Here is a 23,388-nt window from a genome sequence, read left to right on the forward strand (position 1 = left end):
GCAGCCTTTCAGCTACTAAACATTGAGAGATATACAGTAGGCTATTAATCAGAAAGGCAGATATCAAAAAAAGAGGTGGAGTATTGAAAGACATTTATTGCTCTCCCTGTTGAGCAAATAGGCAAAATGATTTCACATGTAGCATTGCGTATTGAGTGAGACAAAGAATAAGAGAACAATAAGGGAGTTAAAATCGTCAAGATAAAGCTAAGCAATATACTTTGGAAAAATGGATGGAACAGCTTGTTAACTGCTCAGTGAAATGTAAAGTATACAGGCATCTCAAAATTACAGAGACAAGTAATCAAAGCCTAAAAAAAAATAAATAAAAGAAGCAGTTGAATAGCATATGGAGATTTGTTATAGCAGTGTTTCTTTCTGTTTGTGTTAAACCTTGTTGTATTTCTCTGGTGATGAGTTTATTCTGGAGATCTTATATTGCTGTATAACAGATTGATTAAATTTATGAAACATTTGGAGAATGCTTATAGGGACTTTATGAAATGACCAGAAAACTTGGAATTGAGCTGCTATGTTGAAAAACAAAATAAAACTCTGCAATGTCAACCAAGAAGCGAGTGTCATGTTGAACGGACCCCATGGGATCTTTGTACCTTGGAGCTCAACCAAGAAAAACCCTGTAAAATGCCTTGTAAAAGAATGGTGCAATAACCCTGAGATCTTAAAGTAGTTATATATTTTAGAAGGATTTTCTTTCTCTGAACTGTGGAAGAATTTCTTAAGATGTTCAGCACAAACCAGTTGAATGACACGGTCACTCTCCATTTTGACTGATCTACATCAGCTTTTCAGGCAGGAGACAATTTATGTTGCAATCACTTATTCTACCTGAAATTTTAATATTCCTTGAAATACCAAAGAGAACAAAGAGTTGAGACTTGTATCCTTTAGCTTAGCAATAAAGACTTCATTAAGTTCACAAAAGAAAATATGACTACAGCTATTTTTTTTCTTTTTTATTTGAGTTTCTAAGCTTACATAGTTGTAATATCAGAACAGAACTGCAACTATACCTGTCTTTTACTGATAATACTTTTAAAGGAGCTAAAGTTCCTATGTCATGAGTGACTTGTCAAACTGAATTGATAAGACCTATTTACACGTGACACCAAGCTTTGCATAGTGTAAAGCTGCTGAAAGGACATAGAGCACTCAAGAACTTGCATCTGAATGTAATTTGTATTAGCTTAAATTTTCTAAATGCATCCATATAATTATTTTTGATTTCTGCATATTTTACCTTTTATTTACTTTCTGCTTTGATTGATGAAGCTCTTAACATTTTGTAAGCATTCAGGTTTGCATATAGAATTGCAAGGAAGTCTAAAGGTAAGGAAATCACTAACATTTTCTGGACTCTGTTAGAAACAGAGGAATAATTTATTCAGCTGTTGGATGTACTCTAGTTTTAATCTCTTCTCTGTCGATGTTTGTGTGTTCTGTCTCATAAACTACTGAGGTCCGCTGGAACTTTGGCAAGAGCTATTTGCTGTAGCTGTCAGAACAGCAAGTCCTGACAAAGCACCATGCAGTAATCTGGAGAGGGAATAAGGAGAAGGAGACAGGTCTGTGGCTCTGATCTCTAAGCAATATTTTAAGCTCTCAGACCTCCATAAATGCAAATTCACTGCTTATGTTAAACAAGGAGGGAAAGGAACAAAGTGGAGACCTAGTAGTATGATGTAACACACCCACAGAACAGACTTAAGGAAGGATTCGTTACAGAAATAAGAATAAATTAAATGGTAATATGAATATATATATATAGGAGTTAAGCAAAAGTTGGTTGTGTGAAGCTTACAGAGAATTGCTAGTCCATGATTTCAGACTTTGATAGAGCAATTAGAGAAGTTGGAGAAAGCATCCTAAATATTGTAATCAAAAAAACTAGCAAAAGGAGGGATCTCAAGAAATGAAACTCTCTGGGAGGAACTTAGTGAATTTCTTCAGGAACAGCTCCAAATGGAGACCACATTTAAGATTTTATTTTTAAAAAAGATTTGTTACAGAAACTATCATGCTAGCACAATTAGTTAAAAAAAAAGAAGAGGAACAAAATATCATGCAGGAAAAAAAAGCAATGATTTGTTAGAAATAGGAAAGGTACAAATGAAGACAAAGGTCCAGGCTTTTGGGATTCATAAAATTTGTCAGGACGTAAGGAAGGTTTCAAAAACAAGGAATAGAATGGCTATCTGTTGGAATGATAGGCAAATTTAAGGAAAACTTGGATTTGAAGATTTAGACAAAATTTCCATTTTTTAAATTGACGCCTTGTAAGTTGTAGCACAAATTTACTAGAAAAATTGTGGAAGCAGTTATTTCGAGCTTTTAAAATTAGTCTAGAAATGCACTGTAGAATTTTTCTAATTAACAGAGGCCAATGCAGAGGGTTTTTTTCTCATTGTTGTTTATTACTCTATATAGAGCACTATTTAGCTACAAAATTGCTTCTATGATCTATAGCTTTATGCTTAAAAAGAAAAAAAAGAGATGCTCTTTATGTTGTTATTTCTCCGTACGTGAGTTTATAAAGAATTCTCCGTACGTGAGTTTATAAAGAAATAAGCCTAAGTCATTAAAATGCAGTTAAAAAATTAATAAATTTAGACCGCAAGTGCAGTGTATTTGTTTCCTTGGAAACATTCTACTGCAATTTCTTTCAGATGAGATGCAGCCATATTAAATAGCATATATTTAGGAGATCTAATGAATTTGTCTCTGGATAGCATATAAATATGGAAAAGGCTGCAGAAACTGGTGGAGCTACTTGTACTTCTGGTTTCTATAGAAACAGCCAATACATTGTCATGTACTGGTGGTATTAGGAAGAACAATGTAATTAAAATAAGATGATTTATTCAGTGCTTTAGAAAACTAAAGTTATTCTTCTCGTAGGCATAGAAATCCTCACTGAATCTAAGCCAAAAATTTCAAAGAAATATTGTGAGGGTACATTTATGCTTGTGAAATGGCATTTGTTTTTAAATGTTAACATTCAAGGATCCTTTCTGTGAGGGCACGTTTTATGTTCACATACATGAACAGTCCTGTTGTGTTTGTTTGGAAACCTCATGTGGTAGTGAGAATTGTAGATCTGTCTGTGTGTACATTCTCTCCAGGAGCTCCTGGAGAGACTGAAATGGGCTAGGAACAAAATGTACCTCTATCTGGAGTGTGAGTATTCGAGTGAGAAGCTGTTGATGAATAGAGGTTCTGGTTTCAGCTCATTTCTAGATAAATTTTACAACCCTAGCAGTGACCAGCATGCATTTAAAAAAACAAGAATATGAAAGCACAACAAACTTCTTTATCACAATTCCAAGTAGTGGTTACCTAGGCCTTTCTAACTTTTGAGGACTTTCTGCACCACAGATAAGGTCTTTGTCTTTCGTAGCTCTTTGAGTTTTCATGCTGTGGAACTAGTTGTTCTTGACTTTTTCTTTTCTACTTCTGCAGCATCCTGTAGTAAGGCATTCATCAACTGAAATATGCCTTTTGTGAAGAAGCATCTCTCTCTTTGTGTTTTGAATCTGCCTTCTTCTATTTTGGAGTCTAAATTCTTAGAAGAAACCATTCACATTCTTCATGCTGCTTGGACTTTATTTCCAGTTATTACAATTTCCCTTGATAGTCTCATTCCTGGACCAAAAAGTCCTTGATTATTGCTCCTAATAGAAAAGCCAATCTCTGTCTCAATGTTTCTTATTTGTTGCATACTGTAGATACTTCACTTCTTATCCTCTTAGAGATAGGGAGATAATTTTAAACAAAAAAAATTGATGGGAGAATATTGGTTTTACTTTGTAATAAATGATTGATATTTTCCATGAAAAGACTCTTCTGCGTTCTCAAGCAGTCTGAAAGTGACTTTAAAAATAGCGTACATTGTTCATGCCTAAAGTCTTATAGGTCAACATCAGATTAAACTCAGCCACTTATTCATTTTAATCAGTTTTCCTTTCCTTTTAATTATTCTTAGGATCCCTCTATAATCTTGAGCTGTGTCTGAAAATAGAGTAGTTACAAACAAGAAAAAGCCTAAGTAGAAAAACAGAAATTTTTTTTTAGTAATATGATGAGAAATTCCCAATTCTTATGTGCTTGACGTTCCTGTCTATGATGTTGTCATGTGTTTTGATTAAAACTGCCATTATAGCTTTCAGATGAAGATCAGAGACAGAAATTGGATTTCTCATGTGGCTGTGATTTTGTTGTGTACATGTAGTAAAAAGCAAATAGTAATCTGCCTCAACACCTTATGCTGTAGAATAGATCAACACAAATGGCTTGCACTGCAGTAGATAAAAATCATAGAATCATAGAATGATTCGGGTTGAAAGGGACATTAAAGATCATCCAGTTCCAACCCCCCTGCTCTTGGCAGGAGCACCTTCCACTAGATCAGGTTGCTCAAAGCCTCATCCAACTTGGCCTTGAACACCTCTGGGAATGGGACATCCATGACTTCTCTAGGACTCTGTTCCAGTGCCTCACCACCTTCACGGTAAAAAATTTCTTCCTAATATCTAATCTAAATCTTCTCTCTTTCATCTTAAAACCACTAACCCTTGTCCTATCACTACAGTCCCTGATAAAAAGCCCCTCCCCATCTTTCCTGTTGGCCCCCTTTAACTGCTGCTAGAACGTCTCTCTGGAGCCTTCTCAGGCTAAACAAGCCCAAATCTCTCAGCCCGTCCTCCTACGGGAGATGCCCTAGCCCTCTGATCATCTTTGTGGTGCAAAATAAGCTTTCTTTTAATTTGAAATGCACTTTTTATTACTAGTGTAGGTGTAGTACTCTCACAGAGGCAACTTAAATCAGTCCCTTGACATTACTGACATTATTGACCAACATTAATTACCCAGCATGCCATTAGGAAGAAGCAGTTTCATGCCAAGCACTCAATCTAAAAAGATAGAGCAAGAAGTGGAAGAAAATACTCAACCATTTTACAGGTTGGAAACCACAGCACTGACTGGTCAAGATTCTCTTTTTCATGACCATCTAGAATGGCTGTAGCCCTATTGGATTTGTTTTGAGACCTGATCTCCTAATGCTCAGGGCAGTGACTATAAAAACATATTTCTTCTCATCGCTTGCATAAAGCTTGAGGGCATTTTCGGAGAGTGCGGGGCACATAGGTTGCAGGTAACCAGAACAGAGCTCACGCAAGCAGCAGATTCTGAATTGCTCCTGAAGAGGCTTTGAGCTTTCTCAACAAACAAAATTCTGGGCATTGCACATGCTTTCTGCAGAGAAGCATTACAGAACACCCATTCAAAATATAAATCTTGAATTCAGCATCACAACATGCTTTTCAAGTCACCAGAACCATAAGAATCTGTTTGAAACTGATTTAATTTGCTTAAATTACCTTTCTTGTCAAATGCCTGCAGCCATGAACTCTTGCCTTAGTGAAGAAGCTTTATTGTTATGTTGGATTTTTGTTGACACCAGAAACTATTATGCCTTCCTTTGAAATGGTTTCTTTTATGTCCAGAAAATGCTTGGATTGAAGAAGTGGACTGTGGTTTTCTAATGCCTATGGGTGATAAAGCTGCAAATGGAAAAAAAGAGCAAAAGCTGTTATTAACAAACTAAAGCCAGCAGGGTAGGGAAACTGGTGCTTTCCCCAAGCAAGGTCCTGAGGCCTGTCATGAATTAATTGTGTGAGGTAGAACAATGCAGGTTTAATTATGAGTACTTTTCTGAGCAGGGGTGTTGCAATTAGGTATTTTTGAAAGCTATCTTTATGGGGGAATTTAAATACTATGTGTATCAGATTATTAGCTGCTCTTCAAAGTGTTAATTTATTGTTCTTTGAGTCAGTTCTTACTCTGTGGTTTGAAGATTAAACAGTATAGTTTTTCTGAGTTATGTATAAAACATACAGAAAATGGTCTCTTGTACTAATTTTTATCAAGACAGTTTCCTGTTGCAGAGCTAAGACACACAGGTGATTTGGTTAGATATCCTATTAAAACCAGTGCTGGACACAATTATGTATGGACACGTCCCTAGATACATTCCATAAGGTTTTTTTAGAAGCTGAGTATGTCTGAGTTTGTTTCATCTTTAAAATAAAAAAATATGAAGACTGACTGCCTTGAATCAACATTTGGGAATTTATTATCTTTTATTGCTCTACATAGTTCTTCACTTCTTGGCAGCAATTGGCCTTTCTTTCTCCCTTGCTGTCCCTGTTTCTAGCTGCCTCCTGCAGTCTGCTGCCTCCTCTCAATTTAACTTTATTTCAGTTCTTCTGCGGTTCCTAGAGCTGTCAGGTGTCTGTATGGTTTTCAATTTCTTATTCTAGGAAGCCATTATATTCTGTGGGTTTTTTTTTAGTTTGGGGTCTTTTTTGTATTTTTGCTTTTACAAAATAGCTTAATTTTCTACTTTACTAATGAACTATGGGTTTCCTTTTATAACTCTGTGAGGAAATAGCTATGCATGGTGATATCTCCATAGTCAAAGTGGAGGCTATAAGTATGCAAATATCACTTTTGGCTTTACAAAGTTTAATTGCTTTGTATATTATGCAGATTCCTAGACTGAAAAATCTGACGAGAACAAGTAACACATTTGTGTATTCACTGTCCTAAATATGCAGGCAGATTGCGGAAAAGTATGCCAATTTTTCTGAGTCTGAAGGTTTGCATCTTGTTGGTGGTATTATAGGATGTGTAGGGTGCTGGCATGACTGAAGTTCTTCACTGAATGCAAACATGGTGTTTCTAAACTACATTTCTCAGAGTCTGAGAGGAACAATTGGATCTGCTGCTGCTGCCATTCTTCCGCATGCTGAAGCAGAGCTGGAAGGGACCTCTGGAGTTCATCTGGTCTATCTCTACTCTAAAGCAGGATCATCTAGTTCTGAACATTTCCAGATAGTCATAGCTTTTTGAGCTTAAGGCAAGAAATCAAGACATTCTCAAGTCATTTGTGATATTGAAAATGATTTTTCTTTTATTGGTTAAAGTATAAAACAGAGGCATAAGCCATGACATTTCACTGAGACACCTGAAAAATGTTATTTTTTAAATGTATGTACTTACAGTATCTGTAAAAGGTTTGGGCCCTGGAGTCAGTAGTCACATGCTGTGTTAGGGGTTTAAGGTGGGTACTGAAATGCCTCACAAAGTTGGGAACTGTTTCAGAATAATACTTCAAGCACTCTGCTCTATTGTTTTTTCTAGTGAGGTTAGAAGAAAGACTAACTTCTGAACACCTTGTTGGAATTGCAGGCTGCTATGCCTTAGCTATCTCGGAGAGAGATTTTTATATTAATAACTAGGCATCTTCCAGTGTCCTAGTTTTGAAGATCACCATATTCAGAGAGATAGATTACTTTGATCCGGCCACTTGCCTTGAAGTTTCTCTTCACTGGAGGCAAATCAGCGAAAAAGAAAGCAAAGGTATTGATCTGCAAAATTTGAAGTAGACAACATAGATGTGGAATTTCATGAAGAAAGGTAGAAAGAAAGGAAATTCATATTAATCATATATTCCTTAGAATAGTTCAAAATATCTTACTTTTTAAGATCCGACCCGTACACTGTTAAAATATTCAGAATCCTGTGGCTGAGGACCCATTTCTACATGGAGGCAACTCACTTCAGTATAAGGTCTGAAAGAGGATGTAGATTTCGGAACTCAGCTAGGTTTGATTTGGGAAGAAAATTTGGGACCTTTGATATATGCTTTTACATCACAACTTCTTTAGCGATTGTTTATATGCATTAACTATATGATGGGATCTAATGGATGAGGCACGTTATTTACACACTTTGAAGTACTGATGACTCTTTCCCTGCTGCCCTGTTTTCAGCAGAGTGGAAGAAAACACCTCTGCTTCAGCAGAAGCAGCAGAGACTGCCTCTTAGCAGGACAGTCGGTAGGCAGATGAGGTGGGAGATGTGGGATTGAATCTCCATAGACAAAGATGAGATCCTGTGTGAGTCCTTAAAGCACTGAACTGTTTGACAGCAGTGTTCCTGTCATTTCAATTCCCCACTCCCTGGCAGCACATTAAAAGAACAAACTCTGCTTGGGCTTCTTTTTTTTTTTGAAGAGAGTGTCGGAATGAGTCCTTGATGGAATTGAGGTTTCTTCTGCAGGGTGAGTGGGGCACTCTTCTGCGCAGGGTGTCCATGTTGGCCTTGTAGGAAGTTTCTGACTGAGCATGCAAGCTTTACTCCTATCTTATATGGTCCTGACACTGGGGTCTAACCACTTGCAAGTGATTTGCAGTGATATGCAGCAGCATGGGACTGGAAGGGTTATGAATCATTAAGTTTACTCATCCTCAGTCATAAATAGTGATTTATAATTAATTCCGGAATGATCAACAAAAATATTCACTTCCTGCCATTCCTGTCCTTTTCATATCTGAAAGTCTCAGATCCCTACTAACCTAATTACTTTCCATTCCCTGGCTCTATAACTAGTTGAAGAATTTGAGGACAAAAGACCAAAACCTTACATTTCTCAACTATCCTGGAAGGAGGAAGGAAAGATCTTCAGACTGATCCTCAGTGCTCTGAGTTAAAAAAATAGAAGGGAGTTTATGTAGACCCAGCTCCACAACATCATGTTGTCTAAAGCTCTTTTTGGATTGAACTCCTATTCCTTGAGAATATATAACAGAATCTCTTACATATATGTGTGTGTGTATATATATGCATATGATATATGACTTTACAAGCTGATGCTTTCTTTTATCTCATTTAATTTTCCTGTGTGTGCATTCTTTGTGTAAGTTAACAAGCTATTTAATGCACTAATACTACAACATTTAAAAATCAATTACATTTTTGCATTTTAGGATAATATATAATTTGTGGGAGATAGTTATTAATGCATGTTCTTCTAATCTCTCAAAAAGTAACAAACTTTTTTACCCACTAGGTGTTAAGAGTTTACAAAGCTGCCATACAACAGACATTGGATATACTCTTTCTCCCTGAAGGAAGAGAATTTCTTACAAGCACAGATGCAGTAAGCCGGGACTCAGCTGATCGTACCATTATTGCATGGGACTTCCAAAGTGCTGCGAAAATCTCCAATCAGATTTTTCATGTAAGATTAACAACTAGTATTGTTGGGTCATGACTTAGTATTTCATGCTTGTCAGTGGTGTAAAAAAAAGCTTTTAAATTTCTGTAAGATTATTGTGTAAAATAGATCAAGTGTCCAGCTGGGACCTAATCTCTTTGGAGAGTTCAAGGGTTCTCTCCCACCCTGAAGGGTTCAAAGGTGAAATTCAGAAAAGCAAAGCAGTTTCCAAAATCACCACCAAGTTTTGTTTATTCACAGCATGGAAGAGGGGGAAAACTCTCCGTTTCAGAGATGCTGTAGTCCCCAGGAGGCTGGCTGTGTGGTTTGTTTGGTGGGGGGATAAGGAGAAAAAAGTTGTTTGGTTTTGTTTTTTTTTACTCCTTGATACCGAACCTGACTGGTCTGTACTTTATGTATTTATACCTTTCTTTTTTCCCTGTTGCCTATCCAAGATAATGATAGATGGACTATTGGACAAAGGCATAACTGTGAAAATTAGACATTAAACAATCCCATTAGATCACCAATGACATATCTGTGTCTGTAGAGACATGTTTATTTCAGCCAAAAAAGCATCTGTATACAATCCAATCATTTTATTTTACATGGGATATGAGACTTGGCTTTTCATAAAAGACCCAGGGAGTTGGAATTATCTGTTAACTTCCCCAGTAATCTCCTCTGAAGTTGTCAGACTTTCTAGACAATTTAGTCCACTGAATATCCTGCCTGGATAGGTTACTGAGAGAAATACTGCACTGATAAAAGTAAATTTTCTGTCTGTGATTATGCCATATGTATCTATATGCACGTATTTGGTTGCTACTATTACGTGAATATTAAACTCAATTTTTCAATAGCCCTCACTGGAGCTGAATAAAAATGTATCATTTTACAGTCCAAGGAAAAGTGTGGAAAAAAAACTTGGCGCTATAGCAAGCACTGCCATGCACCACTGGCAAGCCAGAATGACACTGCAGTGGCCTTACCACTTAGATAGCTTAGATGTCAGTAAATGAGCACTGAAATGTAAATACTTTTAAAGTATTTTAAATGTACTTGCTTACTCTTACAACCCAAAGAAAGCTGTCAGCTTACATTAAGAGAATTTTACACATATTGCTTACTCTTAAAAATGACCTTGAAGACTGATAGGCCTGCTTGTGTTAAAAATATTTCTTTCCCAGTTCATCACTTCCAAACCACATAACAAAAACAGTTTGGATGCTCTTCCCAGTCTACCACATAGCCCATGATGTCCAGTAGTCACTGTCAGCCTGATGTCCTTCACATGCAGACACATCCTGCACACAAAGCTCTCTTAGTCTGTGTTCCTGACATCAAAATTCAGCGTTACGTCATTCTGTTAAGCTGAAACTAGAAGAGTTTTGGACCTGGTGGAAACCTTGTGAGAGCAGTTCATTTCTGATGCTGTCACTATGCAGAGCTGTTAAAGTAATCTTAATTTGGTTTTAAATAGGAACACTAGTGTAAAGCCAAGGGCAGTTAATTTTTGTATATATTTATGAATGTACAGCCAGCGGCAGTCTGGTTCTGACTTAGTAGGCTAACAATAATCTGGGTTTGGTTTTGCTTTTGTTTAGTTTTTTAAGTAATATAAGAATGGCAGGGGGAGGTGTCTGTTGAAATGGAGTGATTTCTATTCCCGTCAGTGTAGCCAGAACTGAGAGGATGGAGGATTTGGGAACTGTACAAAGTAGCATGGAAGGCATAGTAGGCCTAGGGAGGAAGGGATGTGGGAAAAGATGATTCACTCGCACATTCAAACTTCAGTTTTCCTTGGGAAGGAAGCAGGTGATTCAGTAGCATCAGGTTGGAGTTGCCTTTCTGCAGCTGCTCTGCATTGTAATTATGGTTTGGAGGGAGATGGGATTTTGGTCAGTATCTAGGAAATTGGAGTAGAGATTTGATTTGATAATTCTGTTGATCTAATAGATACCTTGCCTTTTATGATCTTTCAAGTATGTCAAAAGATAACCTGATTCATTTGAACAAATCCATTGTTTTATACAGCAAGACTTTCTTTAAAATTATTTTCAGGAGCGTTACACTTGCCCAAGTCTGACTCTGCATCCAAAAGAGTCCAAGTTTGTTGCTCAGACAAATGGGAACTACATGGCTTTGTTTTCTGCCCAGCGACCTTACCGAATCAACAAAAAGAAAAGATACGAAGGACACAAGGTATCCCTCTTCACTGGGAACTTAGTATCCAAGTCTAGAAAGAAGATAGATGGCAAAGTACCTGTGCTCATTAATATGTCTGCTGATAGAGTTTAATTATAAATCAGTGATAGATATTAATTGGCTTCATTTGCTTTCTCGTGTGCCAGTCTATTTTGAATCATATGCACTTTGTAGAAAATAATTAGAATCATTTATGAATACTTAATGGCTTGATTAAATAAGTTTGTGTTATAGCTGTATCTTAACAAACACCTGGAGAAGTCCTTAGTTTATATTTATTTAAAGATACAATTGTTTTTTTTGTACTATATTAATTCTGAGTATATTTCAATGAACTTTCTAATCAACATCAGGATTTACACTATCATTGATTTTCACAGGTGGAAGGATTTGCAGTGGGCTGTGAGTTTTCTCCAGATGGAACACTTCTAGTGACAGGAAGTTCAGATGGGAAAGTGTTTTTCTACAACTATCACACTGCTAGGATTATTCGCACTTTATCTGCACATAAAGAAGCTTGTCTGAGTGCAATATTTCACCCAGTTTTACCATCGCTCCTTGCAACATGTAATTGGGCTGGAGAAATCAAGATCTGGCAATAACATGCAGAGTTACTTTTCAGGATGTCTCCTGTTAGTTTGTCAAAGGTGAAGGAAATAAACCATGCTATGCAACGTGAAATTTTTTTGTGATATGTTGTAAGCAGGAGAAAGTGTTGTCTTTTGTTCACTGACATCTACGTGTATGCTTTCATAATGGACTTAAGGTGGTCTTGTACCTAGCTGCTGGGCAAAGAAGTGGTCTTGACTGGTGAGAATCTTCTGCCACTTTTGTGTCAATCTTCTAGATCTCATCTTGCCCCACCCTGGTTTGAGTAGCTAAACATGAAGAAGATTATTGCTCTCTTTATGTAGCTTTTCAATGCAGCTTTATTAAACCACCTTGTCATTAGTTTAACTCCCTGACCTGGTAACTGAGGTTACCTGACCTGGTAACAAGCAGTAGTGCAGTTCAAAGCAAAACAGCTTCTACACAGAAGAAGGGTGAAGATAACAGGGCAGGTGGGACTGCTTCTTTTGGAAATTGGTAGCTGTTACCAGCTCAGCTTTTTGGAAAATGACTTCTGAGAGTTCCAGGGAAAGGTGTGCCAGATAAGTTTGGGCTAATTTTGAAGTCAATACATTTGTGTTCCTGAAATCCTGATGTTTAAACCTGAGTATTAAACTTAAGTTTATGACTACACATAATCAAAGCAAAATGATGTGTAAATATATTTTAAATGAAAAAAATAAACTTTTTTTTGTACGTGGTATCTGTATTTGACCGTTTTACTCCTGTTATTTTTGGCAAGTTAGTACTCAAGACTATCATGGAATTGATACTTGTGTAGGTAACAATAAGTTACCCTAATTTATTGCGAACACGTGCATTTCTTCATACTTGCTATCACTTAGACACAGAAAATTGTCATCACGCTATTCAGTGCAGGGGATGGTTTTTGACATTCAGACAGGAACCAGGCTATTCTGCAGCAAATAGAAAATTCATTAGGCCATAACCATGTATTTATATAGGTACAGATTGTTTGTAAATGCATCTTAAATTCACATTCTCTGCACTTTGAATGAATCATTGAATCGTAGAATCATATAGATTGGAAAAGAATTTTGAGATCATTGAGTCCAACCTTTAACCTAGCACTGCCATTCCACCACTAAACCATGTCCCTAAGCACCACTTCTATGCATCTTTTAAATACCTCCAGGAATGGTGATTCAACCACTTCCCTGGGCAGCCTCGTCCAATGCTTGACAACCCTTGAAATGAAGAAATTTTTCCTAATATCCAGGGAAAACCGCCCCTGGTGCAACTTAAGGCCATTTCCTCTTGTTTATTTTTTATTGTCTGTCATGGCAGTAGCCAGATTCGGTTCTAGTTGAGCTTTGTCCCTAAGCTGCCTGCCCCATATTTCAAAAGTCAGAAAGTGGGTGGTTTTTTGTTTTTTTGTTTGTTTGTTTTTGGTTTTTTTTGGTCTTGAGTTCCAGCCAAAGCTCTCTGTTCAGCCAGGCTCATTTTCTTCCTTGCCAGCTCATCTTTTGGCACATGGGGATGGCCTGCTTCTGCACCTTTAAGAATTCCTTCTTGAAGAATGTTCATCCTTCCCGGACTCCCTTGCCCTTCAGGACTGCCTCCTAAGTACCTCTGACAATCGATCTCCTAAACAGGCTTAAATCTGCCCTTGGGAAGTCCAAGGTGGCAGTTCTGCTGCACCACCTCCCCCCCAACCCCAAGAATCAAAAACTCTATCATGTTGTGATCACTGTGCCCGAGTTGGTCTCCAACCATCACATCACCCACAACGTCCCTCTCTGTTTGCGAACAACAGGCCCAATGGGGTGCCTTCCCAACTTGGCTCCCTCACCAGCTGTGTTAGGAAGGTATTCCTCTAACACACACTCCAGAGACCTCCTAGACTGTTTCCTCTCCTGTATTGTATTTCCAGCAGACATTTGGTATCCCCATGAGAACAAGGGCTAGTGATTGTGAGATTTCTCTCAGCTGCTTATAGAATTTTATCTGCCTCTCCGTCCTGGTTGGGTGCTTTGTAGCAGACTCCCACCATGATATCTGCCTCGCTGGCTTGTATTGCTTGATTCTAGAAATTATTATCCATTATATAAGTGTATGTTTGCATATACACACTTGTATCTTTGAAAAAGTTATATCTATGCATCACACAGACCATATGTATTCCTAACCTTAACTCTCTATAAGTATGTACTGCCTTGCAGTCAGTGCTATAAGTTCGACTTGTATTTGTTCTGATTAGTCTATACAGTTATTTTAACACACTCCAAATACTTCTGTTAATTATCTCTGTCATGGAATCCAGAAGCCACATATAATAACAACTTTTCCTCCACCACTTTTTTATTCTTCTGATTTTTGCCTTATTGGCACAAATAAAAGGGATTTTAAATAATTTTTCACATACTCATTTACAACAGCTTTTCCAGGGAAAAATTTTCTGAACACTCTTGCAAATGGCAGCTTTTAGTTAAGTAATGAGTGAAATGTGCTCCTTTGGTTTGTAGTTTTCTTATACTTGTTGTAAAGCCTGTATCAGCACTGTGAATCTACAGTTACATTGTTTGAGATCTTGATCAAAATATTGTGCCTATGAGGTTTTAATCATCCTGTCAACAGTTATGACAGGTTTTAAAAAGCAGGGCATTAAATTTTAGTGAACCATGCAATGTAGCGCAAGTAACTTTCACGTTTTTTTTTTTCCTCCAGTCTTGTAATTTCTTGTTTTCTTGTTCAGCAATTTACTGTTTGATAGGAGCCTGAATTTTGCTCTTCTCTTGACTGTTCCTCTGGCATACAAGCCAGCCGGACCCTTTAAATGACAACTGGTTCAGTGATTTGATGAGTTGCTCCTAATTAAACTGTTGGATCTTGGTAAATGTTCAGCTGAAAGAGTTCAGCTGAAAGGGAAGTAGTCGCTGGTTATCACTGGGCTGGCTGAATCACAGCTGCATAGCATTTTCTAAGAGAGCGGCTCTGTGTCCTTCCCTCTGGGCGTTATAGTTAAAAATGTGCTATTGCCACTATAAAACTTCTGGAAAACGGTTGTCTGTGTAAAGGATGGGCAGCACTGCAGGTATGTGATGCATCCTATTATCTCCACAAGAGATTATCTTTAGTTGTTTTATTAAATACGACGTTGAGAAAGGCCTCTGAAATAAATGTGAGCTCATGTTAGAAATGCCTAAGCCTATATGGGGACTGCTCTGGATCTGAATGAGCTCTCAGAGCTTTCAAGTTCAGCTGAGAGCACCTCTAGATAGAGTGAAAGATCTGAGAGAGCAATCTTTGTGAATAATTGCACATGTTGTGTAGAAAAGTAATTGCACTACATAGTTTTACCCATGCTGTTGCTTAAGGTTAACTTATGTCCTGAGGTATGATACTTGTGTCTGGCATTTATCCTTCCTGAAATTATCTTGCAAGTATAAATTTTAGACTATTTGGGGAGGGGAAAGCTTAAATTTTATTAAAGGTAGTAGAATAAAATAAAGTTTGATGCTGTCTAATCTTAAAGTGTATTAAAATAGCAATTGCATTTGTGTCAGATTTCCAAGATGGATGGAGTTTTAATTACTTATGAGATCCTGTCAAAGGTTTTATAAAGCAATGAAATTATGTTCAGAGCATTATCTTGTTAAAATCTCTTTCTAATATAAAACTGATTAAGACACAGAATGAAATTTAATCATTGGAAATATTTTAGCTAACTGGCGTCAGTTAAGTTTTCATTATAATTCAAAGACAAATTCTTCCTTGTAATCTTATGTAATGAACTGTAATCAGAAAAATATCCATATTTCTCCATCATTCTCCGGTTACCAAATACTGTTTGGGCTGCAAACAGGGATTATTGTGGTCAGATGAAGCTTTTAGAATATAACAAATTGTTGTTTAATTAATTTTATTCATAAAATTGTAATCTAGAAATGTTTGAATCTTACTTTAGGAGCAATTCTTCAAGCTTCATATAGAGCTCTCTAGAGCATCGTATATTAGAGCCAAGGTAGAGATCTTCAACATTTTGAAATGGTCTAGGCCGTGCAGATAAAAAAGCCAGATTCATTTTAATCTATTTTGTACTATATGAAAAAGTAATAATGCCAATCTCTACCACTTTAGTATTTCCTACGTGAGCGCTATTGATTTGGGGTGCCAGAGGATGCAAAGTATTGAAATGTTTTTATCTCAAAAACCTACTAATTAGAGGACAGTTATTAGAATTATTGTGTTCACTCAGCTGAAATACTGTTAGTGAGTCATTCTGTATTTCAACTGTAGGCCTAATCACGAAGACAAGATATGGCATTACAATGGGATGACTCTTTCTGTCAGGGACAGGCAAATGTATAGCTACAAGACTTTGGCAGAACAGAACAAAAGCAGGTAAAAAAAATCATGGGTTCTCAAATTTCCATTATCCTGATACATGGGTTTGGACTGCATTTCACTGAAAATATTTATTCTGTTTTCTTTGGCTAACTTTCATGTTGTTCTCTTAATCGCAGCTTATTGTCTTCTTCATTTAAATATATAGTAGTCTATATGCTTACACTACAGTTATCTTCTCTTCAATAAATTTCATTTTGCTGTGCTCCAGCTTGTGGTTTTCAGGCTTTCATTCCAGTTGTCCTTAGAAAGGTAGCCAGAAATCGCAGAACACTTTGCACTCTGTTCTTACCTTTCTCTGTTTACCCAATTTGAATGAGGCTTATTACTTGTGGAGATTCTCTCCTCTTTCTTAGGGTCTTTTCTGTCTGCTTCTGTTTCTACCTTTAATTACTGCTTAACCGTCTTGCAGATCCTTTCTCTCACAGCCTCTCCTAGAAGGTACTTATTTTAGTGGTTTAGTTTGCCAGGAATGCACTATTCTTTTGGGAAAGAATAATAATTAAAAAACCCTCCTGGTTATTGCCCCTTACAACTTTACAGAGTGCACAAACTGCACTTCTTTCAAATGAACCTAAATGAGAAAGTGCTCTAAGTCCGTATTGAACATATCCTGGCTTGTGGGACTAGCGTGGAGATATTTCAGAGTATTCCATACTCCCCAAATGCAGATAGGTTAGATGCTGCATTTTGAGAAGTGAGAAAAACTTTACAAATTTACTCTTGTTTGGCCTTACTACTTGTTAATATAAATTTATCTTCAGGAGTTTCAAGGAGTCTTTGGCACTTTTCCCTTTGATAATTCCCTCACCTCTTCATATCTTGCCAGTCTGTGCAAAATGGTCATAGGCCTGATATTTTCACACTTTGAAGAGTGGAAATGCAGAAAATTAAACCAATTTGTGAAGGAAAAAAGAAAACAATTTTTAGGAACACTTGGTCTCCAGTAAGACAAGCTGGCCCCTGTCCAGGGCTTGATGAATTCTGTCATGTTTGTGGAATTAATCCGAGTTGGGAAAGAGCACCCTAGTATATAAAGGAAGTGGCTGGTCTCTAGATGGGAAGAGGGCTTATTCACCTCCCTTTCCAAGGCCCTGGGTATCCTACCACTCAAACCTACCAGAAAGTACCCAGGTGCTCTACAAAAAACCGATAAAACTTCATCCAAATGTAATTCTCACTACATTTTCACCATTTTAGATAAGTGCCTCTTAAAATCAATCTAGAAACTCTTGCAGGAACTGTTTGCAGAAAGTTGAAGTTCACCAAGACTGCAAATACCTGAAGTTACAGCTTCAGCTAAATCCATTTGTCTCCAACTTCCATCAGCAGGGCCACTAAACTCATGCAGTGTTTCTAGTCCTGACTAAGATTTACACTAGCAAATTGTTTGAAGGGTGTTCTTAGCAGAGCAGTTTATGTAACAACTTGCATGTAAGGATAGTATCCTTGGTACAGACCTGGTTACCTTGGGAAAACAATCTTCTTGTGTTCAGATTATTATCACTCTCCTATAAGCAAACAGCAAAGAATTGCCTGAAAATCTTGTTTAGATATATCATCACCTGTGAACTTTGTTATTTTTCATGTTTTACTGCTTAACCAGCTCCTTTGTTATGTTCCCATTAAGTGATATAAGCAAATTCCAGAACCCTTCTACCTCACCCTGTACAGGAAATCATTTAACTTGATTATGAGGTAAAGAATATCGTACCTTACAAAGCAAAAGTTAATTTGATTTCTTCCCTTTTCTTTTTCTTCTCTTACAAATCTTTGCTATTTGTTTTAATACATACAATTACTTAAATGCAGTAACCATTTCAAATCATGTACTGCTTTGAGTACAAAAATGAAAGCACTCTTTTTGCCATTAACATGAAATCTGTGAACTGTAGACATGGTATGGACTAATTTTTTTTTGTTGCAACCTCAAACAGATAATATTTTGACCACATGGCTTCTGAATCCAAGCAAAAGCAATGAAATGAAATCCTAATCATATTCAAAAACTTGTCTACAGATCTTTATTATCTCAAACAACAAACATGAAAGATTTTTATTTTTTTTTTTAATTCCTAGGAGATTGTAACGCTGGTGAGGGAAAAGGACATAGGTTGCTTTCTACAAGTACAAAAGAAGAAACCTCACTGTTCAGTTCACTGGTTCTAGTCTCAAGATCTCTTCAGTTTGGGATCTTCCCTAATTTTTAGCACTTCAGAAAATAAAGAGCTGTTGGTGAGCTCTCAGGTGAACCACACTCTAATTCAGAAAGGTATCCGAGTTGTATACTCTCTACAGGATGCATGATATGCACAGATCTGAATATATACAGAAATTCCTCTTTGTTTTTTATCAGGTGCCATTTGTAGATCACAGATCATAAAACAAAGTGTAATACTGAGCGCTCAAAATCCTGTAGTCCAAGACAATATTACAATTTTTTTATGTAGCGGTTGTATTGACCATGTGTGTGACTCTCTTTGGAGAGGTACATCTAGAGCAGGAGGGAAGGGTAACATCGTGCAATAAGAAGCACAATCTGTGAAAGCTTCTTAGAATGGGAAAGAAATTAAAATGGAAAGGAAGAACATGCTTGGAAGATGAATGGCAATTTCGGGTGAAAATTAGTATAAAAGGAGAAGAAAAAGGCAAGAAGAGAACACAGAAGAATGGATACAGTTAATCACAGAATATGAGAAGAAGATATGAAGAGATTAGTGTTATTCACAGAAATGTATGCAGCACAGCTGTATTGGAGAAAAGAATGGACCTAGCTGTGAAAAGAGAGGGCAAATGTGAGACACAAACAGAAGTTGGAGGATGTACTTCTGGGGAGACCTTTAGATTACCTTTAGATTAGAGGTGGTGTCTGCTCGTGAAGGACCTGCTGTGTCCTTGGCCAGCAGGGTGGCCGTTCAGGATGCTTGAGCAGGCTGGGGCTGTACAAGCTGACATAGATGAAGCTGGGAAAATACATACCACCTAAGCACTGCCTCCTTGGAGCATGCTAGTTGGAATGCAGAGTTATCTGAGCAAAACTTCCATTTTTGTCAATATCTTCAGCTGCTACACCTTGGTCCTTTTCAGATGGATAAACCTTGCTGTGCTACTCTGGAGCACATTAGACTGTGGAGCTGCAGTAGACCTGAGTTACCTGCTTACTAAGAAATCTGCCTCTCAGCTGGTGTTGTTTGCTCAGGGTGTATTGTCCTGCTAGCTGGAGTAGAGAGCTTTCCTTTCGCCCGCACTGCACGTATCTGTGAAAGACGACATAAATTTGCGGCTATGCTTGTGAGACAGCTTTGCAACCGTTTAGTTTTCAACTCTGGCACTCCTATAGAAGTCTAGTCACAGCTGCTTCAACATCAGATTAATTGCAAAATTCACCCGAGGAGCAGTTTTCTACCTTCAGTAATTGGCATTTTGAGAGCTCTGCAGAAAAGGCAGTGGAGATACTGTATAATTATTAAAATAAGTAAAATAATTTTTGGATTCTGGCTTCTGGTGTGATTTATCTTTGGATCCCTGGTCACTACCTGAGAAGTGCAATTTTTAATAATCTTTTTATTAGTGATGTATAGAATGGTTGGACTCGATGATACAGTGGGTCCTTTCCAACCTAGTGATTCTATAATTCTATGAATGTTTTCGTTGTTTGCCAGCATACCAGCTGGAATACATTGGTTATGCACCTGTCACGGTCCACTCATAAGTGGATGCGTGATGGTTCTTTTCAGCTATGATCTTGGAGTGCAAAAAGAAAGCAAAGCGATAATTCAACAAGTCAAGGGAGTTAAATTTCAATCCAAACAGGAACTTTATTAATTGTGCCCGTGAAGCGGCTTGCCATAGAAAGAGAGAGAGTAAGGAAAAGGATGGGGAGAAAAGAGAAGGAAAAAGGGGTTTATAGCTACCACCACAGGTCCACAGACATCCAGCATCTCTGAGGGTCCCCATCCAGAAGGCGTTTCTCTGCCTCTGTCTTCAATTGATATGATCTCACAGTGAGGAAGATCTTCAAAATTCAGCTGCTCCAGAGCTGTCTTTTATGCTAGTCAATACACCTGGTTCCTCCTCGTGACCCACCTTAGCCCCACCTCAATCCTGTGAAGATGTGCCAAACTCCACCTGGCAGGCCACACATGGTGAGAGAGGAGTGTCTGAGGCATGGTGAGCTTTGGAGGCACGTCTCCTCCCCTTGCGCATGCATTCCTCCTGTCAGTGGTGGTCGACTTGGGGTCCCCGATGGAGGCTAGTAGTCATCATCACCTTGATCTTTGGATGAACTTGTCCTTGTGCATGTTTTGTTGGGGTGTGGGTCTGCAGTAAGTCCCATCGTTAATTTTCCTGGCTTGCTTCACAATAGTGGTCTTGCTTCATGGGTCTTTCACAACAGTAGGGGCTTAAAGACAGGTACAAAGCATTTATCCTGTACCAGCTTTGGCAGGTACAAAGCATACCAGCTTTGGCTGTTGTTGTAAGGCCTGCATCTGTGGTTTAGCACCTGATGGGAAATCAGAAGTTGATTCTTTAACCGATCCTTACAGCACCTGTAGGGATTTTTGCTATTTGGTGCATATTGAATGCCCTTCAGAGAGAGGGAGGTTGGTCTGAGGTAGTCAGCAATTTCTTCTCTTTTCCTGTTGCTAATGTTAAATTGCATGCACTCTTTGGTGCAAAGGAACTAAATGCCACTGGAATAACTGATTATTTGTTTGTTTGTTTGCTTTGTACAAAACAATAATGTAACCAGGACCTAGGCAAAATTAAAAAAAAAATAAAAAATCCTTGTCTTAAGTACTTGTACTTTGGCCAATACGTATAACTGTGTAATAAAGTTCCCGTATTCAAATTTGGATGTGCTCATACAAATACTTGACATGCAAAGTGACCTTTGGAAATGGTGTTCTGCTGAGTGAACACTTAACTTTCCTGCTCCAGTATGACTGTTTCATGAATCAGGGCCTTGGCACTGGAGAGATTGCTTTTCTGTTCACGTTATCTTGCCACAGGAACAAGTTAACAGGTAGCACTAAGATGATTTCCTTCTCTCCTCCATTTCTCTACCTTCACATTTTCCATATATTTTAAAGGATGTTGAAACATACCCTTAGGGACTGCAGTCCTAAAAAAAAAATGAGGATATTGACCTTTTCAATGTGTTTTAAAATGCCTCTTGCTTAGGTATCTGTCAAGGGAGACCTTTAAGAGAAATCATATTTTTCACCATCTGCACTGAGAGCATTTTTATTCAAGTTGGAAAGCCTACCTGCACTTAACTTTCCAACAAACTCCTCCAGTTAAATAAATTCCCATTAGTTTTGCATTAATTATTCCTGAACCTGAGATCTTCTTCGAAGGTGATAACTATATGAGGGAATACAAAACAGTTTTGTAGGACAGCTTGTCAGAGGAAAATTTTGGCAGTAACTGGAGTAAATTATGGCAAAACCATCAATGGACTCTTTAGATATTTTGTAGAGGGATGCTATTTTTCTTCATAACACGAGGGCTAATCATTTCTTCTGAAATTAATATCTGGTTTTATTTTTAGCACTCATAATTAGACATTAATTTGCTCTCTGAATACTTACATTTCAAATTCTGCGATTATTCCCTTTTGAGCAAGTATTACTCTAAATCTCTGTGAGAAAAATTCATGACAATTAAGTACATTTGAAGTGTTTCTACATTATCTGGGTGATTTATTTTTATGTTTATGTGAGGCACGGTCCAATCCATGCTTATGTCACTGTCAGTCATAGATGACTGTAAAGGAATTCCATTAAAGTCTTCCAAACAATGTCACTGCACAAGTCTAACCCTCACAAGCTCCTACACAAGCCTCATCTTTCTGCTTTCACATATAACTTCTGCCACAGATGTCAAGAATTGTTTTGAATGGCCCCATGTTTTCTTGGTTCTTTTCCTCCTCTACTTAAATTATTTCTCTGCTCATTGGTCCTTAATGGCTCCTCAGGACAAGGATTATCTCAGCTGAATGCCTGTAATGTACTTATCCCATCATGGGCACAACCACAAAGAAACCTGATGTTGGGAGACTCAGCTGTTGATTTATCTGGTCTGTAGTGCACACGCTAAAACATGATGGCAGTAGCTGTGTCTGGGAAATTATTAAGTATATATCAACATAACAGCGGCATCATTGATCTCTCTATTTTAAATGCCATCTTCCATCAACCAAAATAATGTCATGATTCGAGAAAAAGGCATATATGAAACAAATTCTTTTCTGTTCATCTAGGTGTGGTGCCTAGTTTTCCAGAACTACCCTTCAGAACAGCCTGTCATTCACGCAGCTGTTTAGGAACACTTCTAGTGTTACGACATATGCAGCAGTGAGGTGGTAAACCTTGTTTTTTTCTTTAATATCTCTTTGACCTATTGATGCATCTTGCACACACGGATGATAGGCTTGAAGCTATTCTGCTTTCTTCTTGTAATACACTGTACAGATAAAAAGTGTTCTTTTTATTATATCGGCTATAGAGCAGGATGTCCTGAAGTGTTGCTTACAGAGAAGACATCAGGGTGAAGAACAAATAATGCACTTAGTGCTTCTTTCTGTAACTTCCTAGGGGAGCCCCGACAGTGGTACTTCATTTCAGGTCTGTTGTGCTGGAAGGCTGTGTGCCAGAGCGGTGTCCACTTAGCAGCAGAGACCCAGCTCTGCCTGAGGAATGTGTCGGTCTTTGAACAGACAGCCTTTGTATTGCTCCTTGCCATCACACAGATCCCTGCCGAGGGAAGTGGGAATCAAAGGAAGCTGGAAGGTGGAGCAAACAATTTTTGCTCCAGGTAGGCTGACATCTTTGAGTGCTCAGCAGCTACCTGTATCCTCATGCAGCTGAAATACCCTTGTGGCTGCTTCAGGGGAGGTGGCCTTCCCTGAGCTAGTCCAAGGTCTTCATAATTGAAGACCATACGAAATTTGTGTTTGACTTCTCTAGCCGTGCTTTGGAAATCGCTCTAGCAGGAGTTTGGAGGATTTGACAGCAGATGTTTTGGAAGGATGTGAGGGCCCTGCACCAAATGTTTGGTACACATTCATGTGCAATTGCAGAGAACTCTTGCAGACATTGGTAATCCCCACTAGTCAT

The 23,388-nt window shown here is 38.0% G+C and overlaps 1 protein-coding gene across 1 annotated transcript in view; it reads left to right on the forward strand.

Annotated features, from left to right (window-relative positions):
* WDR25 (WD repeat domain 25) overlaps positions 1 to 16,473 on the forward strand; it is a 71,203-nt gene extending 54,730 nt beyond the window's left edge. The window contains exons 5-7 of the mRNA XM_009559151.2: positions 8,936 to 9,106; positions 11,147 to 11,287; positions 11,671 to 16,473. Coding sequence (XP_009557446.2) covers positions 8,936 to 9,106; positions 11,147 to 11,287; positions 11,671 to 11,892 — 534 coding nt within the window. The 3' untranslated portion in view covers positions 11,893 to 16,473. The remainder of the gene's footprint in view (positions 1 to 8,935; positions 9,107 to 11,146; positions 11,288 to 11,670) is intronic.
* The last annotated feature ends 6,915 nt before the right edge of the window (positions 16,474 to 23,388 follow it).

Source organism: Cuculus canorus, chromosome 5 (assembly GCF_017976375.1).
Source record: "Cuculus canorus isolate bCucCan1 chromosome 5, bCucCan1.pri, whole genome shotgun sequence".
NCBI lineage: Eukaryota > Metazoa > Chordata > Aves > Cuculiformes > Cuculidae > Cuculus > Cuculus canorus.